The 17,258-nt window shown below is 36.3% G+C and overlaps 4 protein-coding genes across 4 annotated transcripts; 2 read left to right on the plus strand and 2 right to left on the minus strand.

Annotated features, from left to right (window-relative positions):
- The first annotated feature begins 204 nt into the window (after positions 1-204).
- Positions 205-1,343, plus strand: LOC110856359. The gene is made up of 2 exons (XM_022104844.2): positions 205-624; positions 725-1,343. The coding sequence occupies exons 1-2, from the start codon at positions 423-425 to the stop codon at positions 1,201-1,203; spliced, it is 681 nt and encodes a 226-aa protein (XP_021960536.2). The 5' UTR covers positions 205-422; the 3' UTR covers positions 1,204-1,343.
- Positions 1,344-2,346: 1,003 nt separating this feature from the next.
- On the minus strand, positions 2,347-4,080 carry LOC110856270 (heterogeneous nuclear ribonucleoprotein 1). Its single transcript, XM_022104746.2, has 3 exons — positions 3,959-4,080; positions 3,228-3,687; positions 2,347-2,772 (listed from the first exon to the last, which is right to left on the minus strand). Exons 1-3 carry the CDS (start codon positions 3,977-3,979, stop codon positions 2,543-2,545), a joined length of 711 nt encoding a protein of 236 aa, XP_021960438.1. The 5' UTR covers positions 3,980-4,080; the 3' UTR covers positions 2,347-2,542.
- Positions 4,081-5,634: 1,554 nt separating this feature from the next.
- On the minus strand, positions 5,635-10,479 carry LOC110856137 (venom carboxylesterase-6). The gene is made up of 12 exons (XM_022104585.2): positions 10,134-10,479; positions 9,100-9,289; positions 8,893-8,994; positions 8,729-8,823; positions 8,625-8,646; positions 8,132-8,200; positions 7,873-8,063; positions 7,054-7,228; positions 6,798-6,979; positions 6,569-6,728; positions 6,038-6,167; positions 5,635-5,946 (listed from the first exon to the last, which is right to left on the minus strand). The coding sequence occupies exons 1-12, from the start codon at positions 10,341-10,343 to the stop codon at positions 5,739-5,741; spliced, it is 1,734 nt and encodes a 577-aa protein (XP_021960277.1). The 5' UTR covers positions 10,344-10,479; the 3' UTR covers positions 5,635-5,738.
- Positions 10,480-10,577: 98 nt separating this feature from the next.
- Positions 10,578-12,319, plus strand: LOC110856235. The gene is made up of 2 exons (XM_022104705.2): positions 10,578-10,982; positions 11,451-12,319. The coding sequence occupies exons 1-2, from the start codon at positions 10,749-10,751 to the stop codon at positions 11,889-11,891; spliced, it is 675 nt and encodes a 224-aa protein (XP_021960397.1). The 5' UTR covers positions 10,578-10,748; the 3' UTR covers positions 11,892-12,319.
- Positions 12,320-17,258: the final 4,939 nt, after the last annotated feature.

The following is a 17,258-nucleotide window of genomic DNA, read 5'->3' on the forward strand; positions in this document are numbered from 1 at the left end:
GAAAATAAATTTTAGCAAACCCACATTTTTAAAATTTCTATGACCTGATTTGGGTCAAAATTTCTGGCGACAATATTAAAAATGTTTAGAGGTTCCTAAAGAGTAATTTTAAGATAAGCTCCTGAAATTTTGATCAGTTTCAAATTACAGAAATTTTGAAAACGTAGGTTTCCTATCTTCCTATTTCATTTCGCAAGTAAATATGTACCAGTTTTTTTACATTAAAAGTTATGCAATGCACATGTTTATATTATTTAAAAATATTTTCAATTTTCAGTTGCCTCGAAATGTATGCATGCATGTATGTATGTATTGAACTCATTTGTCAAGGTATTGGAAACTTTAAAATGATATGAAAGTGAAAATATATTTCGTAACGCGATTATTGTTTCAAATCAACAAACAAATTTTTAAAATTGATTATGATGATTATGCAATGCATTCTTTTACTTGTTCGAAAAGGGTATAAATACTGGACCTCCATCCGACTAGGATATCAATCAATCAAATTCCTTACCCTTGATAAGTTCATATTCGTCATGAAGCTGTCATCATTTCTGGCAATTTTTGCCATTTTTCTAGCCCTGATTTCCGTCATTGTTGCCCATCCTCAATTTGGCGATGGTACGCAAACAAAATACAAATTCAAAATTTTCTTTATTTAAATAGCTCACTAAATTTATCATAAATCATCAATTTCCTAAATTTATTATCCATATTACAGACGAATCCTCACAAAACACTGGTTTCTCCTTTGGCAAGAAGGGGAGCCGTTCCAAGGACAAGTTTCGCCTAAGGGGAGGAGCAGGAAACCAGCGAGGCCGGCAACAGGGCGGCGGCGATTTCGACGAGTCCAACACCGTGGACCAATTTAACTTCAAAGGTCACAATTCCGGAAGGCAGCAGCAGTCAGGTGGTGATCAAGACGAGTATGCACCTCCTCAAGACCAATTCAGGTCGAGGCAAGGGGGTCAAAATCTGAGAAGACAGCAAGGCGGGGGTCAAGATGACTTTGACAACAACCAAGACATGTTCAGGTCCAACAAGCCGGGTCAGAAAAAGATGAGACATCAGGGAAATAGCCGATACGGTGGGAATGGGAACAGACGCCAACCCAAAAACGGGAAACGATTCGGAGCTAAACACCAAGGATATGGGTTTGCTGATAAAAAGTCTAATAAGAAGACGAAGACACAATTTTAACCTTTTTTCGTACTTTTTCCACTATTTTAAAACAATATTTTGTGTACATATGCATAAATAAATTGAGTTTATGCCCAATGTATGCATTTACACAGTTGTGATAACACGAACGCATTCTTTTCGTGCAATCATAATCTTAAAATATCGGATATGTACATTTGGATTTGCTGATCAAAAGTAAAAAAAAAACAGGTCAAAAATAATTGCGATCAATTTTTTTTGTACTTTTTGCACTATTTTGAAACAATATTTTGCATAAATAAAATGAGTTTATTGCACGCAATGTGTGCATATGCTTTTGCATAGTGATGATAAGTTATCATTGATAACACCGACGCATTCTTGTTAATCTTAAAACATGAAGGATATATGTAGATTTGTTGATCAGAAGTTTGAAAAGAAGACGAAGTCACAATTTTGAACATTTTTTTTGCACTTTTCGTACAATTTACAATATTTTAATTCCGTATTTTTTTGCATACGTGTACATAAATAAATTGAGTTTTATCCCAACATATTTGCATATTGATGATAACACTGACGCATTTTTGTCACACAATCCCAATCTTAATATCAATAAGTAATTAAGACATTGACCTGTTTAACGTCGAGTGAACCACAATGAATTGTTTTGTAAGTATGCACTTTAATAACTTCATTTCTGGTTTTAGATATGTAAATGTGAGTGAATGAATGCATGAGAAAATGTATCAAGATTATTCCCACTTTACAAATTGTTACATAGAAAAATATGGGTCGTTTTTATTTACCTGTACAAATTTTTTCTCAGTACATAAATACAACAATTGAACAATTGTACGTAGTAATAATAATAATAAGCAGTTTTCCCACTCCTAATTAATTGACTTTGACACTAAAATCGTAACAATTTTGAAATATCAATCATTTAAAATGTTTTGCACTCTGGATTTAGATTTCTGGTTGATTTTTACCAATTTTTTATAATTTTTGAGTCTCACTATTGGTCTAATTTTACCAAATTGGTCTAAATTTTGAACAATTTTTGATTTTTCGAAAAACAATGCCAATTTGTGTTTAATTTAGAATTTCAAATTTTGTAATTTTATAATTTTGCCAATTTGCATTGAATTTAGAATTTTAGAATTTTGGTAATTTTGGTAATTTTCTACTAGCCAATTTGTATTGCAAATATTATTGTGTTAAATTTAGAATTTCGTAATTTTGACTTTTGCAAATTTTTTCGCATTAACAATAAATGAAGTACTTTCGAAATTCGTACGCAGGGTCTTTGTTTCTTTGAATTTTGGCATTTTTGTTAAAAAATAATATTACAAAAACTGAGCAATCTATTTAAATGCTAATGAAGGTGAGGATAATCCATGAAAGGACCTGGACCCCCAATCCCGTGGCCGTGGCTGTGTCCATGTCCCACCTCGTACTCTCCCTTCCCCCCGTACTCATACCCCCCACCAAACGCCGCGCTGTGACCATATCCGTGGCTCTTGTAGTTGTGGTGGAAGGCGTGATGAGGATAAAATTCATGGTACACCAAGACCGGGACGGGATGAGGGATTGGGAACTTCAGTGCTGAAAATTATTTTATTAAGGTTACATTGGATGACGATTTGATGAGGTATAGATTTTAAATCTCACTCTACCCTGTTCAATCTGTTTAAATGTAAATTTCTAAAATGCAATCAATCAATCAAGTTCAAGAGTTTTGAGATAAATGCAGCTTTTCATATTTTAATATAAAGTTAATTTTTGGTACTTTAAAATTATTGATTTGAAAACAAATTGCCAATTCATTGCAATTTTCTCATTGCGAATTTCCCCAAAATTGAACTCGTAATTTTTTTCTTGTCAAATCGATGCCAAAAATTAACTTTACATTAAACCATGAAAAGTTGCATGCGAAATTGATGCCATTTTCCAAATTTGCATTTAAAAAAGATTCAACAGGGGTAAAGTGAGACTAAAAATCTTTGACCCAGTAATTGCACCTTAATGCCTTAAGAATAACTAAAAAAATCGTCACTTACGGATTGGAGGTGGTGGTGGGACATGCACATGTGGTCCCAACGCTACCGAATGTCCGTACGCATGGTGTTCATACCCATGCCCATAAGCAGCATGTCCATGATTAAGACCACTCAATCCTCCAAGTCCTCCTTGTCCATAAGCCCCAAGTCCTCCGGAGTATGACCCCCCAGACGAAACACCAACCCCACCACTGACTCCTCCATGATGATAACCCCCGTTATGTCCACGGGAAAGATAAGAAGGAAGGAAAAGCCCGACCCCGAAGGAATCAGAAGTTTCTAATTTGTCCTTCGATTTCGAATCTGACCTGGACTTTGATTTAGATTTAGAATGATCCGATGATGACGATGAAGGTTTAACAACTTCTGAAAGTTTAGATGCTGACGATACTGACGATTCTTCCTCCTTCGAATTACGGGCAGGGATTGCACAAGCGAGGGAGGCAACGGCCAACAAAATCTGGGGGAAGATAAGCAATTTTTTCAGAAACCAAAAATTTAAAATCTGGTGAAATATAATATTTTTTTCTCAAAAATGTAATAAATAAATGTGTACAATTTTATATCTCAACCAAAAACTCAAAATCTGGTGGAATTTAAGCAATATCCTTTTCAGAAATATAGTTAAGAAATGTGTATAATTTTGTCTCAACCAAAAACTTTAAATCTAATATTTTTTGAAAAATCTCAGTAATCAGCAAATATTTACAATTTTATGAAAAACTACTTACCGCAACTTTTGTGAGTATCATTTTGATAAAGATTTCCTGAACCACTATACAACTTGCTGCACTTCCGATTATCAACTGAGACTGATAAGACCACGTCGCTTCCCATTTATATGGCGACACCTTTTCGCCCAGCGAGTAAAAGGGTAAAAAAAGTACCCTTAAGGGTGCAATCTACCAGAAAGTGCGTGAGAATTTGTTGTAGTGCGATAAAAAAAGTGAATTTATTTCCTTTCTCCAAAAAGTTCCTGTTGAGTGGTGGTTGAGACATTTTTCAAGGGCTTTCCGCTATGCTAAATACCTAAAATACATACATTACATATGTCATTACACGAATAAAGTCTCATTTCTTCTCCTAATAATGAGTGCTTAACATAATTCAAGCCTTAATATTCACTTATTTAATCACATAATCATAATTAAACATCACACAATGAGGTGTTCACAGATTGTTAAATTGATTTTTATATAATTTTGTGACTACATACTTAATATCGGTCATTGTAATCTAAATTGGGAATTGTTAACGTAAAGAGGCGGCCTTAATGTGGTTTAATTTTAATGGCAATAACACAAATACATTCATGTGACAATGTTAACATACATAATTAGTTGATAAACAGTGTTTATTATCTAAACACATGTACTAAATACAAAGAGCGAATGGGAACAATTGTAAATCTGCTTTTTAGATAGTAAATATTTATGAAATTGGTGGTAATGTGCCATTAATCGATTAATTAGTGGTGGAGAAAGTTTGGCAGGAATTTTTTTGGAGTACCAGCACCTACGTTGTGCACATGTTGCACTCAATGCACTAATTAAATATTTAGGTATCTCATAAATAAAAAAATGCCAAAAAATACAAAATTGCAACGCTCCTTTCGAACATAATTTCACCGCTTGCTATTAAATATTTCGAACAGATAAATAATTACTTGAAAATCATTTTGTACCATAACGTAACAGACGTCAAAATGTTCACAAACAAAATATCTACAAATCAATTCGAAGAAATTGTTGCTAATAAATAATAAAAGAATGCGTAATCTGTTAAAACTTCAAACTGTTTCAATAATGCAATTTTCAACCAGGCCACATTTTTTTTTAAAGAAACAGAATATCATTATACGATTACGAATGAGGAGAGGAGAGTGATTAACCACCATGATTTCTTTGAACTACAAATATCCATGTATTTCTTGTTACAATAACTTTTATGAGTTCAATTAAACTGGGTTAAAAATGCTCAATTGAAAAACATGCTTAATAAAAATTGAGACAAACCATCAATGAACCCGTACAGTCAACTTGAATCGCATTGTTCTATGTTGTTTGTTGGTTAATAATCAAGATGTGTATTAAATATACTGATTCACACACATATTGTTCATTCAAACCTTAAAAACGTATGTATGAGAGTTAAACGATGCACTTTACATATGTACATTTCTATGTATGTATTTATTAAGCATGTAATTACTCCATGTATTATTTAGTGTATGTAAGGCAATATTTATGTACACTTGTACGTCCTTGACCCATCACAACAGAGAAATAAAGATGTCTCCCTGATTAATGCACCACTTCCGCTCTAGTTTTAATGGCGACAAGGAATTTTAAGTGTCGATAATTGAATGAACAAGTTAATTTTCATAATTTATGCACACGAAGAATCATGGCAATTTACTACTTCACAACTTTATTAGTTCGACAATAATTATGCATATGTAACAAAGAAAATATGAGTATTTTATGGTATAATTTTTACATATGAATTAATTCATAACTCATCACGAGGTTGAGTCTTTCCTGCCACGGAATATTCTTGTAGATCGAATTGATCCCAAAAATGCATCCTTTGTGACCAGGCGTCCGTTATGGGTTCCATTTTTGGTTGAGACGTGACATGATACCATTTTATGTTTCCACCGGGATCTAACGGTTGCCAGACGTCGTCGGGCCGATCTTGGCTGAATGCCGCTATTTTCCTGTATGCAAATAGTAAAATTTAGTCACAATATGTATATAAGCACGTGATCCGTTCTATGCAAATAATTCGCTAATTATTGCATTGAATACCTCGTCACCGCAAAATTCGTAATCATTTCAACATACTCCTTTTGGAATGGCTTATCTTGTGATTCCTCATCAATAAACTCAAACAAGGGAGAGTTAATCAAATATTGAATGTCATCCATATGGTTGGAACCTATTTGCATAGGCGAAACGGTTCAGTAAATATTCGGATTATATTTTAAATCATACCATGAAATGAAGGTCTCCCAGCGTATGCTCTCAGATTTTGTTAAACAATCACAAATTTGATTAGTGTGAAATTTGCAGAAGACACGATCACCCAATGAGCACTTTTGGCGGAGATATTTGCATCTCAAGAGGAGAAAACACGCAGTAAATTTGGAAAGTGTAAAATTTGTCAGCTTTACTGCGCGTTTTCTCCTCTTTGGATGCAAATATCTCCGCCAAACGTGCTCATAGGGAGATCGTATCTTTTGTAAATTTCATACTAATTAAATTTGTGACCGATTGGTAGTAATTTGATCAAAATCAGAGAGAATACGTGGGGACCTCCATTATTAGTTTATTACTAACCAAATCCTTCCCGAGAAAACCCCCTCAACGTAACAATACTGCTTTTCCCCTTGTAGTCAAATTGAAACAGGTAAATTGGGTGCGTGTCAGGTTTACCTATTTTAGCGTGTCGGTATGCACTTCGTAACGTGCAGAGGACATACGTCTTGTCAGAATATACCTGAAGCGAAACATTTATCTTAACGAATCCCTAATTTAAATCAATAATCAAGTATTTGTAAGTAATTACATTGCTCAAATTTTTCATATTTCTGTCACAAATATCCTCGTTTTTGAAATAAAATTCCCGAACTTTATCCGTTATTTGCTTCTTCGTTTGGTCAGATTCGTTCACATATTCCAACGTTATTGGATAAATTTCGTCTGGTTTTCCGTTCAGTTCGAGCATAAGTTTGCTGTCTCTGAATATTGCTGAAAAGAAGTTAAGATTTAAATGATATGCAAATCTTTACACATACATGATTTTCATGTCAATTCGAAATTACAAAGTGTGTGTTCGTATCCTTCATCCGAATTGAAACCTACGATCCACGGCACTTCATTAACCTTTCCACTCTGAATTATGTCGGCTGGGTGAGCATGGATAAATTTCGTGGTCGGATCAGGATTTCCAACTTCGAGAGACGGACCAAACGCCGCGATTGGGTCGGTCGCCCAATCCTGCAAACAATTTCAAATCAGTGTTTTGTTTTAGACGCACAAAATTACTTTTAGACTAGATAGCATCCAATAGCGTGCAAAACTGTCAAAATAATTTTCGGCGTCTAAACTGTCCAAAATAATTTTCGGCGTCTAAACTGTCTAAAATAATTTTAGGCGTTCAAACTGTCCAAAATTATTTTTTGGCGTCTAAACTGTCTAAAATAATTTTAGGCGTTTAAACTGTCCAAAATTATTCTCGGCGTCTAAACTGTCCAAATGCGTCCAATATTGGAAAAATGGGGCAAAATGTTATTACTTACGTTTTCCCAAAATTATACGTAATCTACCATTAATTTTGAGCATTTTATAATAACACGGAATTTGGAAAACTGTTGTTTAAACATGTTTTTTTTGAGAAATTTTCTAAACCATACCATGTTACACAACAAAATAATCAAAATTAGTGGGAACTTAAGTATGTACATATGCGTCAACGGATTATCGAATAAGTAATATTTTCTCCCATTCTCTATTTTGGACACTTTTTGGCAATTTGAATGTCCAAAACTGGTTAAAACTGGGTTTGAACAGTGGTAAAAACCACAGCAAAACTCTGGTTAAAACAATCGCTGAAAATTTCTATTTTGATTTTTCCCATGTACCATTAACTTGCTGTGTGCAAATCCAATTTCGTCTGCATCCCTATTTCTTAAACAGTCTACTAATTGTTCTGAATTGTCGGTCGGACAGCTTAAAAGTTTTGCCAATTTTATCGCAGAATTTTTCGGGTTTCGCTGGAAAGCCCAAGGACACAACGCTGTACCACTCCCACTGAAGGCGGAGTGAAATAAGCCTGAAAATTAGGACGCATTATTTTATTCGAATATCAGTGTCATCCTTCCCATCAATTTAAAGTAGGACCTTTCGATAACGGCGACAATAGATGATAATGAACACTAGCAGCACCAGCGGACGTTCCGAAAATCATGACTAAATTAATTAAGAAATAATTTATAATTTGTATGTAATTTACTACCAATTGAGGTCTCCCAGCTATGCTCTCAGATTTTGTGCAAATTAGTGTCAATCGATTACAAATTTGATTAGTATGAAATTTGCAAATGACACGATCTCCCAATGGGCACGTTTGGCAGAGATATTTGCATCCGGAGAGAAGAAAGCGCGCATTAAAGTTGACAAATTTTACATTATCCACATTTACTGCGCTCGTTTTCTCCTCTTGGGATGCAAATATCTCTGCCAAACGTGCCCATTGGGAGATCGTGTCATTTGCAAATTTCATACTAATCAAATTTGTAATCGATTGACACTAATTTGCACAAAATCGGAGGCATATGCTGAGAAACCTCTAATCCAATGTAAGTTGTAATTATGTATTTATTTGTTTAATTACCTTGATTCGGGTCACCACCAAACTAAAACAGCAACAAGTTAACGAATCTTATTTGCATAATATTTTAATCTTCATGAATATCATGTGTATTACTTATGCCTCACTTTGTCGATATTTTCTTGAACAAACTTCAACGCCAGGACTTGGTCCTTCATCCCCATATTGCCAAAGCTATGACTGTCTTCCGTATTTAAAAATCCTTCCAAGAAACATACTCGCAATTAATTTGCGAATATTTCCAAATTTAATATATGCATATAAAACCTACCGAAAGATCCCAAACGGTACTGAAACACAACAGCGACAACTTTCTTGGTCTCCATGAGATAATCTGCGCGAAATTGGGCACCCCTCCCAAACATGAAACCACCTGAAGAAACAAGATCCTTTACAGATTAAAAACCTGAACTGTGCAAAATTTGCAATGCAAATTTTCTGTGCAAATTTTTGTACAACTTTAATTTTATGTAACCACCTGAATGAATATAAACCATGACTGGCAGCTTTTTATCCGATTTTCCAGGATGATTCGGAGTGAAGACGTTTGTATACAGGCAATCTTCAATTCCTTCCGTCGTGTTCCAAAAAGTGTTCCACTGAATACAGTATTCAGGAAAGTCTTCATTATGCAAAATATCTGTCCACGCTTCTGGTTCTTGTGGCGGCTGAAATAAAATGTAATCTATTAATCCAGGATATTCCGACCTGGGTTTTAATTGGTTGGGTTTTATTGGGTTTTAATGGGTTTTAATGGGTTGTAAATGAATAAAACCCACTAGGTTTTACCATGTTAAGTGGGTTTTATTTGGGTTTTAATGGGTTTTATTGGGTTTAATTGAGTTTTACCTTAAAAATATATTCTAAAAGTTAAATACATCTCCTATACGTCAGAAGACGTTATCTCAATTCATTCTAAAGCAGTTTATTTCATTACTATTCTAATGTATGAAAATTCGGAACAAATCAACAATTGACTCCATCCTTTAGCATCACAGATTTCAAGTGTTATAAAACAAAAATAATTTCCGAATAGATACAAATTCCGAATTATTTTTGTTAAGTTATTACTTAAAACTAATAAAACCCAATAAAACCCATTAAAACCCAAATAAAACCCAATTAACATGGTAAAACCCATTAAAACCCATGGGTTTTATAATTTTTGATTAAAACCCTGGGTTTTTCCGAACCCATACTCATATTTTCTACACTGTTAGAAATCTAGCATAGTCATGCATGAATTTATTTCTCGGTATTAAATTAAGTCGCTACCGCTTGATATTTTTAAACAGGTCCGGTAAAAATTTACCGGAATGGTAAAACTTCAATACAAAGCTACATACTACTACACAGTAACGGTATTACTTATCAATACCACTTTGGTAGAGTCATATTTATATGTATACCGCCTGGTATTACTTTAATACTGGATTTCTAAGTGTGTACAGTTGAAATTACAGTTGTACATATTAGTACAGTACACAGCAGAATTAATTATAATTTTCGAACCTTAAATCTGAGCTGCCCCAGGGGTGGCTTCGCAAACGGAATTTTCCTAAACTCATAATGCTCCTTAGTCCTTATCCCCCTCACTTTTCCATATTTCGTCAAAACTACGGGATCAGCGTCTCCTAAGTCTGCACTCGTCACTTCTAACAATAGTAAAACCACAACGTTTAAAATTGACAGAAACTTATACAATTTTCCCAATTTTTCCATTTCGCTCGTTTGATTTCATAAAATTGTATAGGTATATTATCTCGGCACTGATAACAAGAGGCACCTGCAATTAGTGCAGAACAGAACGTAACAAATAATATGTAAAATCGGGGACACTGTGTGCGTGCGTGCAGAGTAAAATAAATAATACTGATATTATACTTGAATAAATAAAAATCAACCAGGTACATCCAACAGATTTGAACAAGGTCATTCCTACATAAAACTGGTTACATGGTCCACATGCTTACACATATTTTTTTGCATCCACAAACTGGGCAGAAACTGGACAGCCTACAGGCATAAAAGCAAAAGTGGTTCTTGTCTCAGCTAGTCTGCATAAGAGGAAATTCCTCCTGGAAACTTGTCACAATCAAGATCCAAAAAAAATCTTCAGAAATCATAATGGATTCCGACCTTATCAATGGTGCCGAGTGGGGCAACTTTGAATTCAAATCTGTTCAAGAGAAAGACTTCGGTGCTGTGCTGACCCATCTTCGTGACTCCTTTTATAAGGATGAACCCACCCAAATTGTGATGGGAATGACGGAAGACAGAGCGAACGATTTGGACGATAGGATAAGGACGTTTCTCGTTAATGGGATGAGTTTTATGGCAATTTGTAAAGTTACGCGGAAAGTAAGACGGTATTTTATTATTATTTCAATTTCTAAAAAAAATGAGAATTGCTTTGTCGAAATAGAGTATTTTGAACCCCGTACTTCCCTGGGTTTGGATTTCCATTTTTGTGGATGTTACACCCACAAAAAGACGAAGATCTACGTGGAGAAGACAGAATTCATGCAAAAATAGTGGATTTTATGAAGAAATTAACTTTTTATCCCCGTCAAAATACATTGTTTCCACGAATTTTAAAAAAATGCAGCATTTTAACAGCGATAAAAAGCTAATTTCTTCACAAAATCCAATATCTTCGCATAACTTCTGTCTTCTCCATGCAAATTTCCCTCTTTTTGTGGGTGTAACACCCCCGGAAATCCAAACCCTGGGAAGAACTCGCATAAAAATATTTATTTTTCCTAAATATTCCCCCTCCCCTCCTACAATCCTTAAATAATCCTTTAAAAAATCTACATATTTCCACAGATTGCCGGCGTCGTAGTTATGGAGGACTGCTTCAAAGACAAGAAATACCCCGTGTTGACCCCAACTTCTCCCATAACGCCGAAAGTGCGTCACTTCTTCACCATTTTAGAAGATTCCGTAAACATTTTCGAGAAATACGGGGTGGAAAAATATGCCGCAATTTTTATTCTCAGTGTCCATCAAGATTTCCGAGGATGTGGTCTCGCAACGGAAATGTTCCGAAGAGCCGTACAAGTTTTGAAGCTGATGTCCTATTCCATAATCGAATGCACATTTAGCAACCCATTTTCGCGAAGAATTGGCGAAAAGTTTGGCTTTATTGAAGTTTCTCGTACAAAATATGTCGATGCGAAAGACGCACAAGGAAATTTTTTCATGCTGCATGCCAAACCAGATCAATTCGTTAATATGACAATTTTAGACTTACGAGAGACACAATAGGTTTAATGCAGTGGCCGCGGAAGGGTGTGGACAGAGGAACAATGTTTCCGTGGTTGTTCGATGTCCTCATCATCTGCCCATGTTGGTTAAACCCCTCTCTCCCCTATCCTATAATGTTAATGTCCCCACGGCTTCCGCGGCCATTGGTTGAATGATTCTATTAGTCAATTATTTTACTTTAAATGTTAATTCGGCATTGTACAAGAAGATGTAAGCATTTTTATTATCTTTGACCCTCATTTTAATGCAGCAACAAGAGGCGGATATGTGCATATTTTGAGCGGATATGCGCATATCTAACGAGGAACTGGTGTGAAGGTTAAGTTCAATTATTTGCTCTTGTTCTTGGACTGGATTGCTCTTATCTATTCTCTGTTCCATTCCTTGTTTTACTGCATTCGCGACAATAAATTTATCCAACTTCCGTATTTTGTTATTGATTGTGTAATTTATTCCAAGCAAAATTGAAAACCCAGAGTGCAGTAGCCCGAGTCAGGTTGTTACATATTAATAATTGAGGTGGGTATAATACGACCACTACAACTTTCCACACATTTTGCACATTACATTGCCTCCTAATTTTGCATATTCTTAAGTGTGCAAACTTTCAAGTCGATTGGATAAGTTTTACGAGCGCAATAGACAGACAGACAACCATTACGGGTACATAAGCCAGTCATGGTTGGCTAAAAACGGTAAAAAAAATCCGGCTAAAAATGCTAAGCAGAAATTATGCGCATATCAATTTGTACAAGACTAGTTTATTTTTTCATGGATATTGCCACAGCCGATACATCTAATTATTTGCATGTTACTGAAAATAATAAACATGTAAATACGTAATAATCATCAATTAGTAGTGCTCTATATCCAAATAATAAATAAATTACGTACACAATTTCCTCATTTGATTACTACTTCCTTTTAAAAACATGCTTAACCCAGATCCTTTGCTATATCTACGAATTTTCTCATCATCCTGCTTATTTAGAAAGGAATCACAGCCTCCAAAACCAATTTAGACCTTTTACATAAAAGTGAAAGCAAGAAGAGAAAGTGTGGATCAGACGTATAATGAGAAAGCAAAACCCACATTTCAGGATCTGCTGGTTGCCTATTTTACTTTAGTATACAAAACATCCCCAAGTTAAGTCAAGTGGAGGAAAATGTTCTCCACTTTCAATCCTATCTGACAAACCCAGCCTCAACAAAGTCATTAAGAGGTCCCATGAAATTCTAAAACAATGAAAACTAATTAGCGCCTTGAATGAATGCTCAGCTAACCAACAAGTCAACGAGGCAGAGCCATGCTCTCAAATTTCCAACGATAAGTTTCCGAGCTTATTCATCTTGGTTGTTGATCACTTTCTGCCGTCTCTTCTCTCCTCGAAACGAAAAACAAATGAAATCTGGGCTCGATTTCTCCAATGCTCTATTTTTATTCCCCATCCAATCTGACAGAGGTTTTTTAGAGACAAAAAACATACTTTAATCAGGATGGGCAGGGAACGTACATAAAATATGTAGTGAAGCCAATGGCCGCGGAAGGGTGTGGACAGAGGGATAATGTCCCCACGGTTATTTTATGTCCCCATCATTTTCCCATCTTATATACACCCATCCCTCCCTCATCCCACAATGTTGATGCCCCCAGATGTCCCCACAGCTTCTGCGGCCACTGTACATACACACTTTCGTGCAATAAGAACTCGCCAGCCGTGGAAGGGTGTGGTAAGAGGGGTAATGTCCCCAGGCTTGTTCGATGTCCCCATCATCTGCCCATGTTACTTATATAAACCCCTCCCTCCACTATCCTACAATGACAATGTCCCCAGATGCCCCCATGGCTTCCGCGGCCACTGAACACATCGCAGGGAGAGGGAGGGGTTGCGTTGTTCCGTTAAAGATCAACTTGCGCCACATGTTAAAAATATTAAGTGGGGTAAAAAGATCGCCAATTTTCCGTTACGTATTTTATGAACGTCCCCTAACCCTGTGTGCTTTTCCCTCCTGGATAATCACCCGCAGAGAGTGAAGAATAAATGGGAATCTAATACAATCACGGGATGGATTTGGCTCAAAAGATATGAAAAAAGGGTTGCTTTCACGGCAAGCTTTAGATTTCTTGGAGACATACTTTTTACAAAATGAAACCAATTTTTTTCTCTTGTGAAGCCTCCGTAAAAAAGAAGTTGAAAAAGAACAAAGCTCATTTTTACTTATGTAAGAAGCAATGACGCAACTAACAAATCAAACAACAACCTGGGTAATGGGGAAGAGATGTCAAACTGAGAAACTGGCCTGAGAAAAATTTGAAAAGTTGAAAGAGTACAAAGTAAGAGAAAGCACACATGAAAATTCTGACGTAATTTTCATGCATACAAAGTGTCTGACAATTTGTGCATTTTAAAAATGCAACGTGGTCACTGCAATGTAGATAATCCTTACAAAAATTGGGACAGTACGACGTGGAGGAAAGTACAAACGAAAAGAGATTTGCATGCATACAAACCTTGTGACAATTTGTGCATTTTTAAAATGCAACGTGGTCACTGTCACTGCAATGTAGTTAACTCTTGCAAAAATTGGAACAGTACCACGTGGAGAAAGTACGTAATTTTCGTGTCTACAAACCTTGACACAAATTTTGTACCGTGACATTTAAAATGCAATGACGTTAAACCTTACAAAAATTGGAACAGTACAACGCACTACGTAAGAGAAAGTACGTACAAACGAAGATTCTGATGTGATTTTCATGCATACAAACCTTATGACAAATTCTGCATTTTAAAATACAACGTGATCACTGCAAGCAATGAAGTTTCTGATTTTTTGCAAAAACCCAAATTATATTGGACCCTTGTTTTTTTAAAAAAAAATAGGAATTTGTAGCCTTGCTTGGGTCTCAGGACTAAACGAGCCTTAACCAAACGTTACTCCTCTTTCACCATTCTCTGATTTGATTACCACGATTTTAGTTTCATTCATATATGTATGAAACGAAAGAGTGAAAGGGAACACGGAGATCAAATTGAGAATTTAAAAAGACAGAGTTTCTCAACTTTCTCCACCACAACGTACTTACAATGGAGGTCTCTCAGCGTATGCTCTCAGATTTTGGGCAAACTAGTGTCAATCGATCACAAATTTAATTAATATTAAATTTGCGAAAGACACCATCTCCCAGTGGGCACGTGTGGCAGAGATATTTGCATCCGAAGAGGAGAAAGCGAGCCTTAAAGTCGACAAATTTTACACTTTCCCAATTGACTGTGCGTTTTCTCCTGTTTGGATGCAAATATCTCTGCCACACGTGCCCATTGGGAGATCGCAAATTTCATCCTAATTAAATTTGTGACAGATTGAGACAAGTTTGCTCAAAATCTGAGAGCATCCGCTGGAACACCTCCCTTGTCAGACCTTAGATTGTTCCCTATAAAAAGCTAGGAATTAAATTACAACTTTCTTTTTTACAGAGTCAACACTCGCATCCAACCAACTCAATTCTGCCGGTCGGAGGTTTGACTTGGCATCAATTACCACCAACCGCTGTCACTCATACTTACTTAAATACCTCGCTTTTACTTTTACTTTGGTCTCTCTTTTTGTCATGCGAGGAGGACGAGGACGAAGGAAAACTCGAGACGAGGTAGAAAGCAGACGTTCGAAGGAGAGAAAGATGTGAGTGATCACTAGCAAGATCAAATTCGGATGAAGCTTTTAGTTTGAGAAATAAATTGGATTATCGCACCAACAGAAAAGGCGGCGGGGGAAATTCGATTCAAGTCAGTGGGGACATTATTACTTTGAATTAGGTTGAAAATCTGCAAACTAACCAACTTCATGTGTACAATGCTAACTTGTAATAAGGGTTATTTATAGAAAGAATATAAGCATTTTCATAGGCGAACCTTATTTTATATGCGATTTATGTAGAAATGTAGAGGTGAAAGCGCACATTGTAATTATTGTATTGCTATTAATTATTGTATTAAGTGGCATCAGTCGCTTTATGTTATCGTTTTGTCCGTCCGCCCGCCCGTCTGTCCGTCCGTGGGCAGGGTATCTCCAGAACGTCTCAACATAATGTTTTCGCCATTGCACTTCCAATTGTTTGTTATCGGCCGAGAAGCTCGAAAATAGGGTCCCTTCCGTCAAGGTCAAGTTGGCGTGAGGTCAATCGCTAAATGAGACCTTAATTTTCATATGCGGTGTTATTTTAAAAGAAATTTCACCACGAAATCAACGCCCAGAGTTCGATATCTAATTTTTATTTAGTTTAATTGTTTATTTTAGTATTTTTAACTTCCGACGTCAAAAGTCTTAAATCACATAATTTCCTTTTCATTTCGTGTCATTTTGCACAAAACCACTATTTAATGTTCGTTTAACACAATTTATTTATGTACATTTAAACGTGTCACAATAATGCAGAAGTTTTGACGCCTTCTTAAATAAATCACGTTACCAAACAATTGACGTCTTATTTGATACCCCATCTCATTTTTATAACTTTCATGACCAACCACTTCTTCAAACACCCGTCATGATACGATTCAGCCCCGTCTTTACTAACACATTTGCCACGCGATATAAATATCTTCCACTCAGTTGACCACGAGATCTTTCTCCATACCTCACCAGCCAAATGGTGAAAGTTGTTTGGGACGCATTGTTCAGGGGACAATTCAACCGTGTCGTAAAAGAAAAAAAGTCCACCTCAAGAAGAAGAAGAAATGCCTACCTCAATAAATAAAATGGTCACCCTCGCTCGACCCCCACGAGGCCATCGCTTTCTATTACTTTACGCACAAAGTAATTCCTCCACACGCGTCCCTGCTCACTCACGTCCACGCCATCATTTCTTTTCCCTCGTAAATATGTTCTGGTCAATATAGGTGGGTACCTACGCAGTGGCCGCGGAAGGGTGGATGGGAACAGAGGGACAATGCCCCAACGGTTAGTCGATGTCTACATCATATGCTCATCTTATATAAAACTTCTCCATCCCTTATCCTATAGTGTAAATGTCCCCAAATGTCCCCACAGCTTCCGCGGCCACTGAAATGTATGTAGGTACATGTCGGAGAATACAGTGCCCGCGGAAGTGTGGGGACAGAGGGACAATGTCTTCCCGGTTATGCGATGTCCCCATCATCTCTCTATCTTATATAAACCCCTAGAATATATCCTTCAATCTTAATGTCCCCACAGCTTCCGCGGCCACTGCAATATATGTAGGTACATGTCGGAGAATACAGTGCCCGCGGAAGTGTGGGGACAGAGGGACAATGTCTTCCCGGTTATGCGATGTCCCCATCATCTCCCTATCTTATATAAACCCCTAGAATATATCCTTCAATC

This window comes from Folsomia candida, unplaced genomic scaffold (genome assembly GCF_002217175.1).
Source record: "Folsomia candida strain VU population unplaced genomic scaffold, ASM221717v1 Fcan01_Sc015, whole genome shotgun sequence".
NCBI classification, from domain to species: Eukaryota; Metazoa; Arthropoda; class Collembola; order Entomobryomorpha; family Isotomidae; genus Folsomia; species Folsomia candida.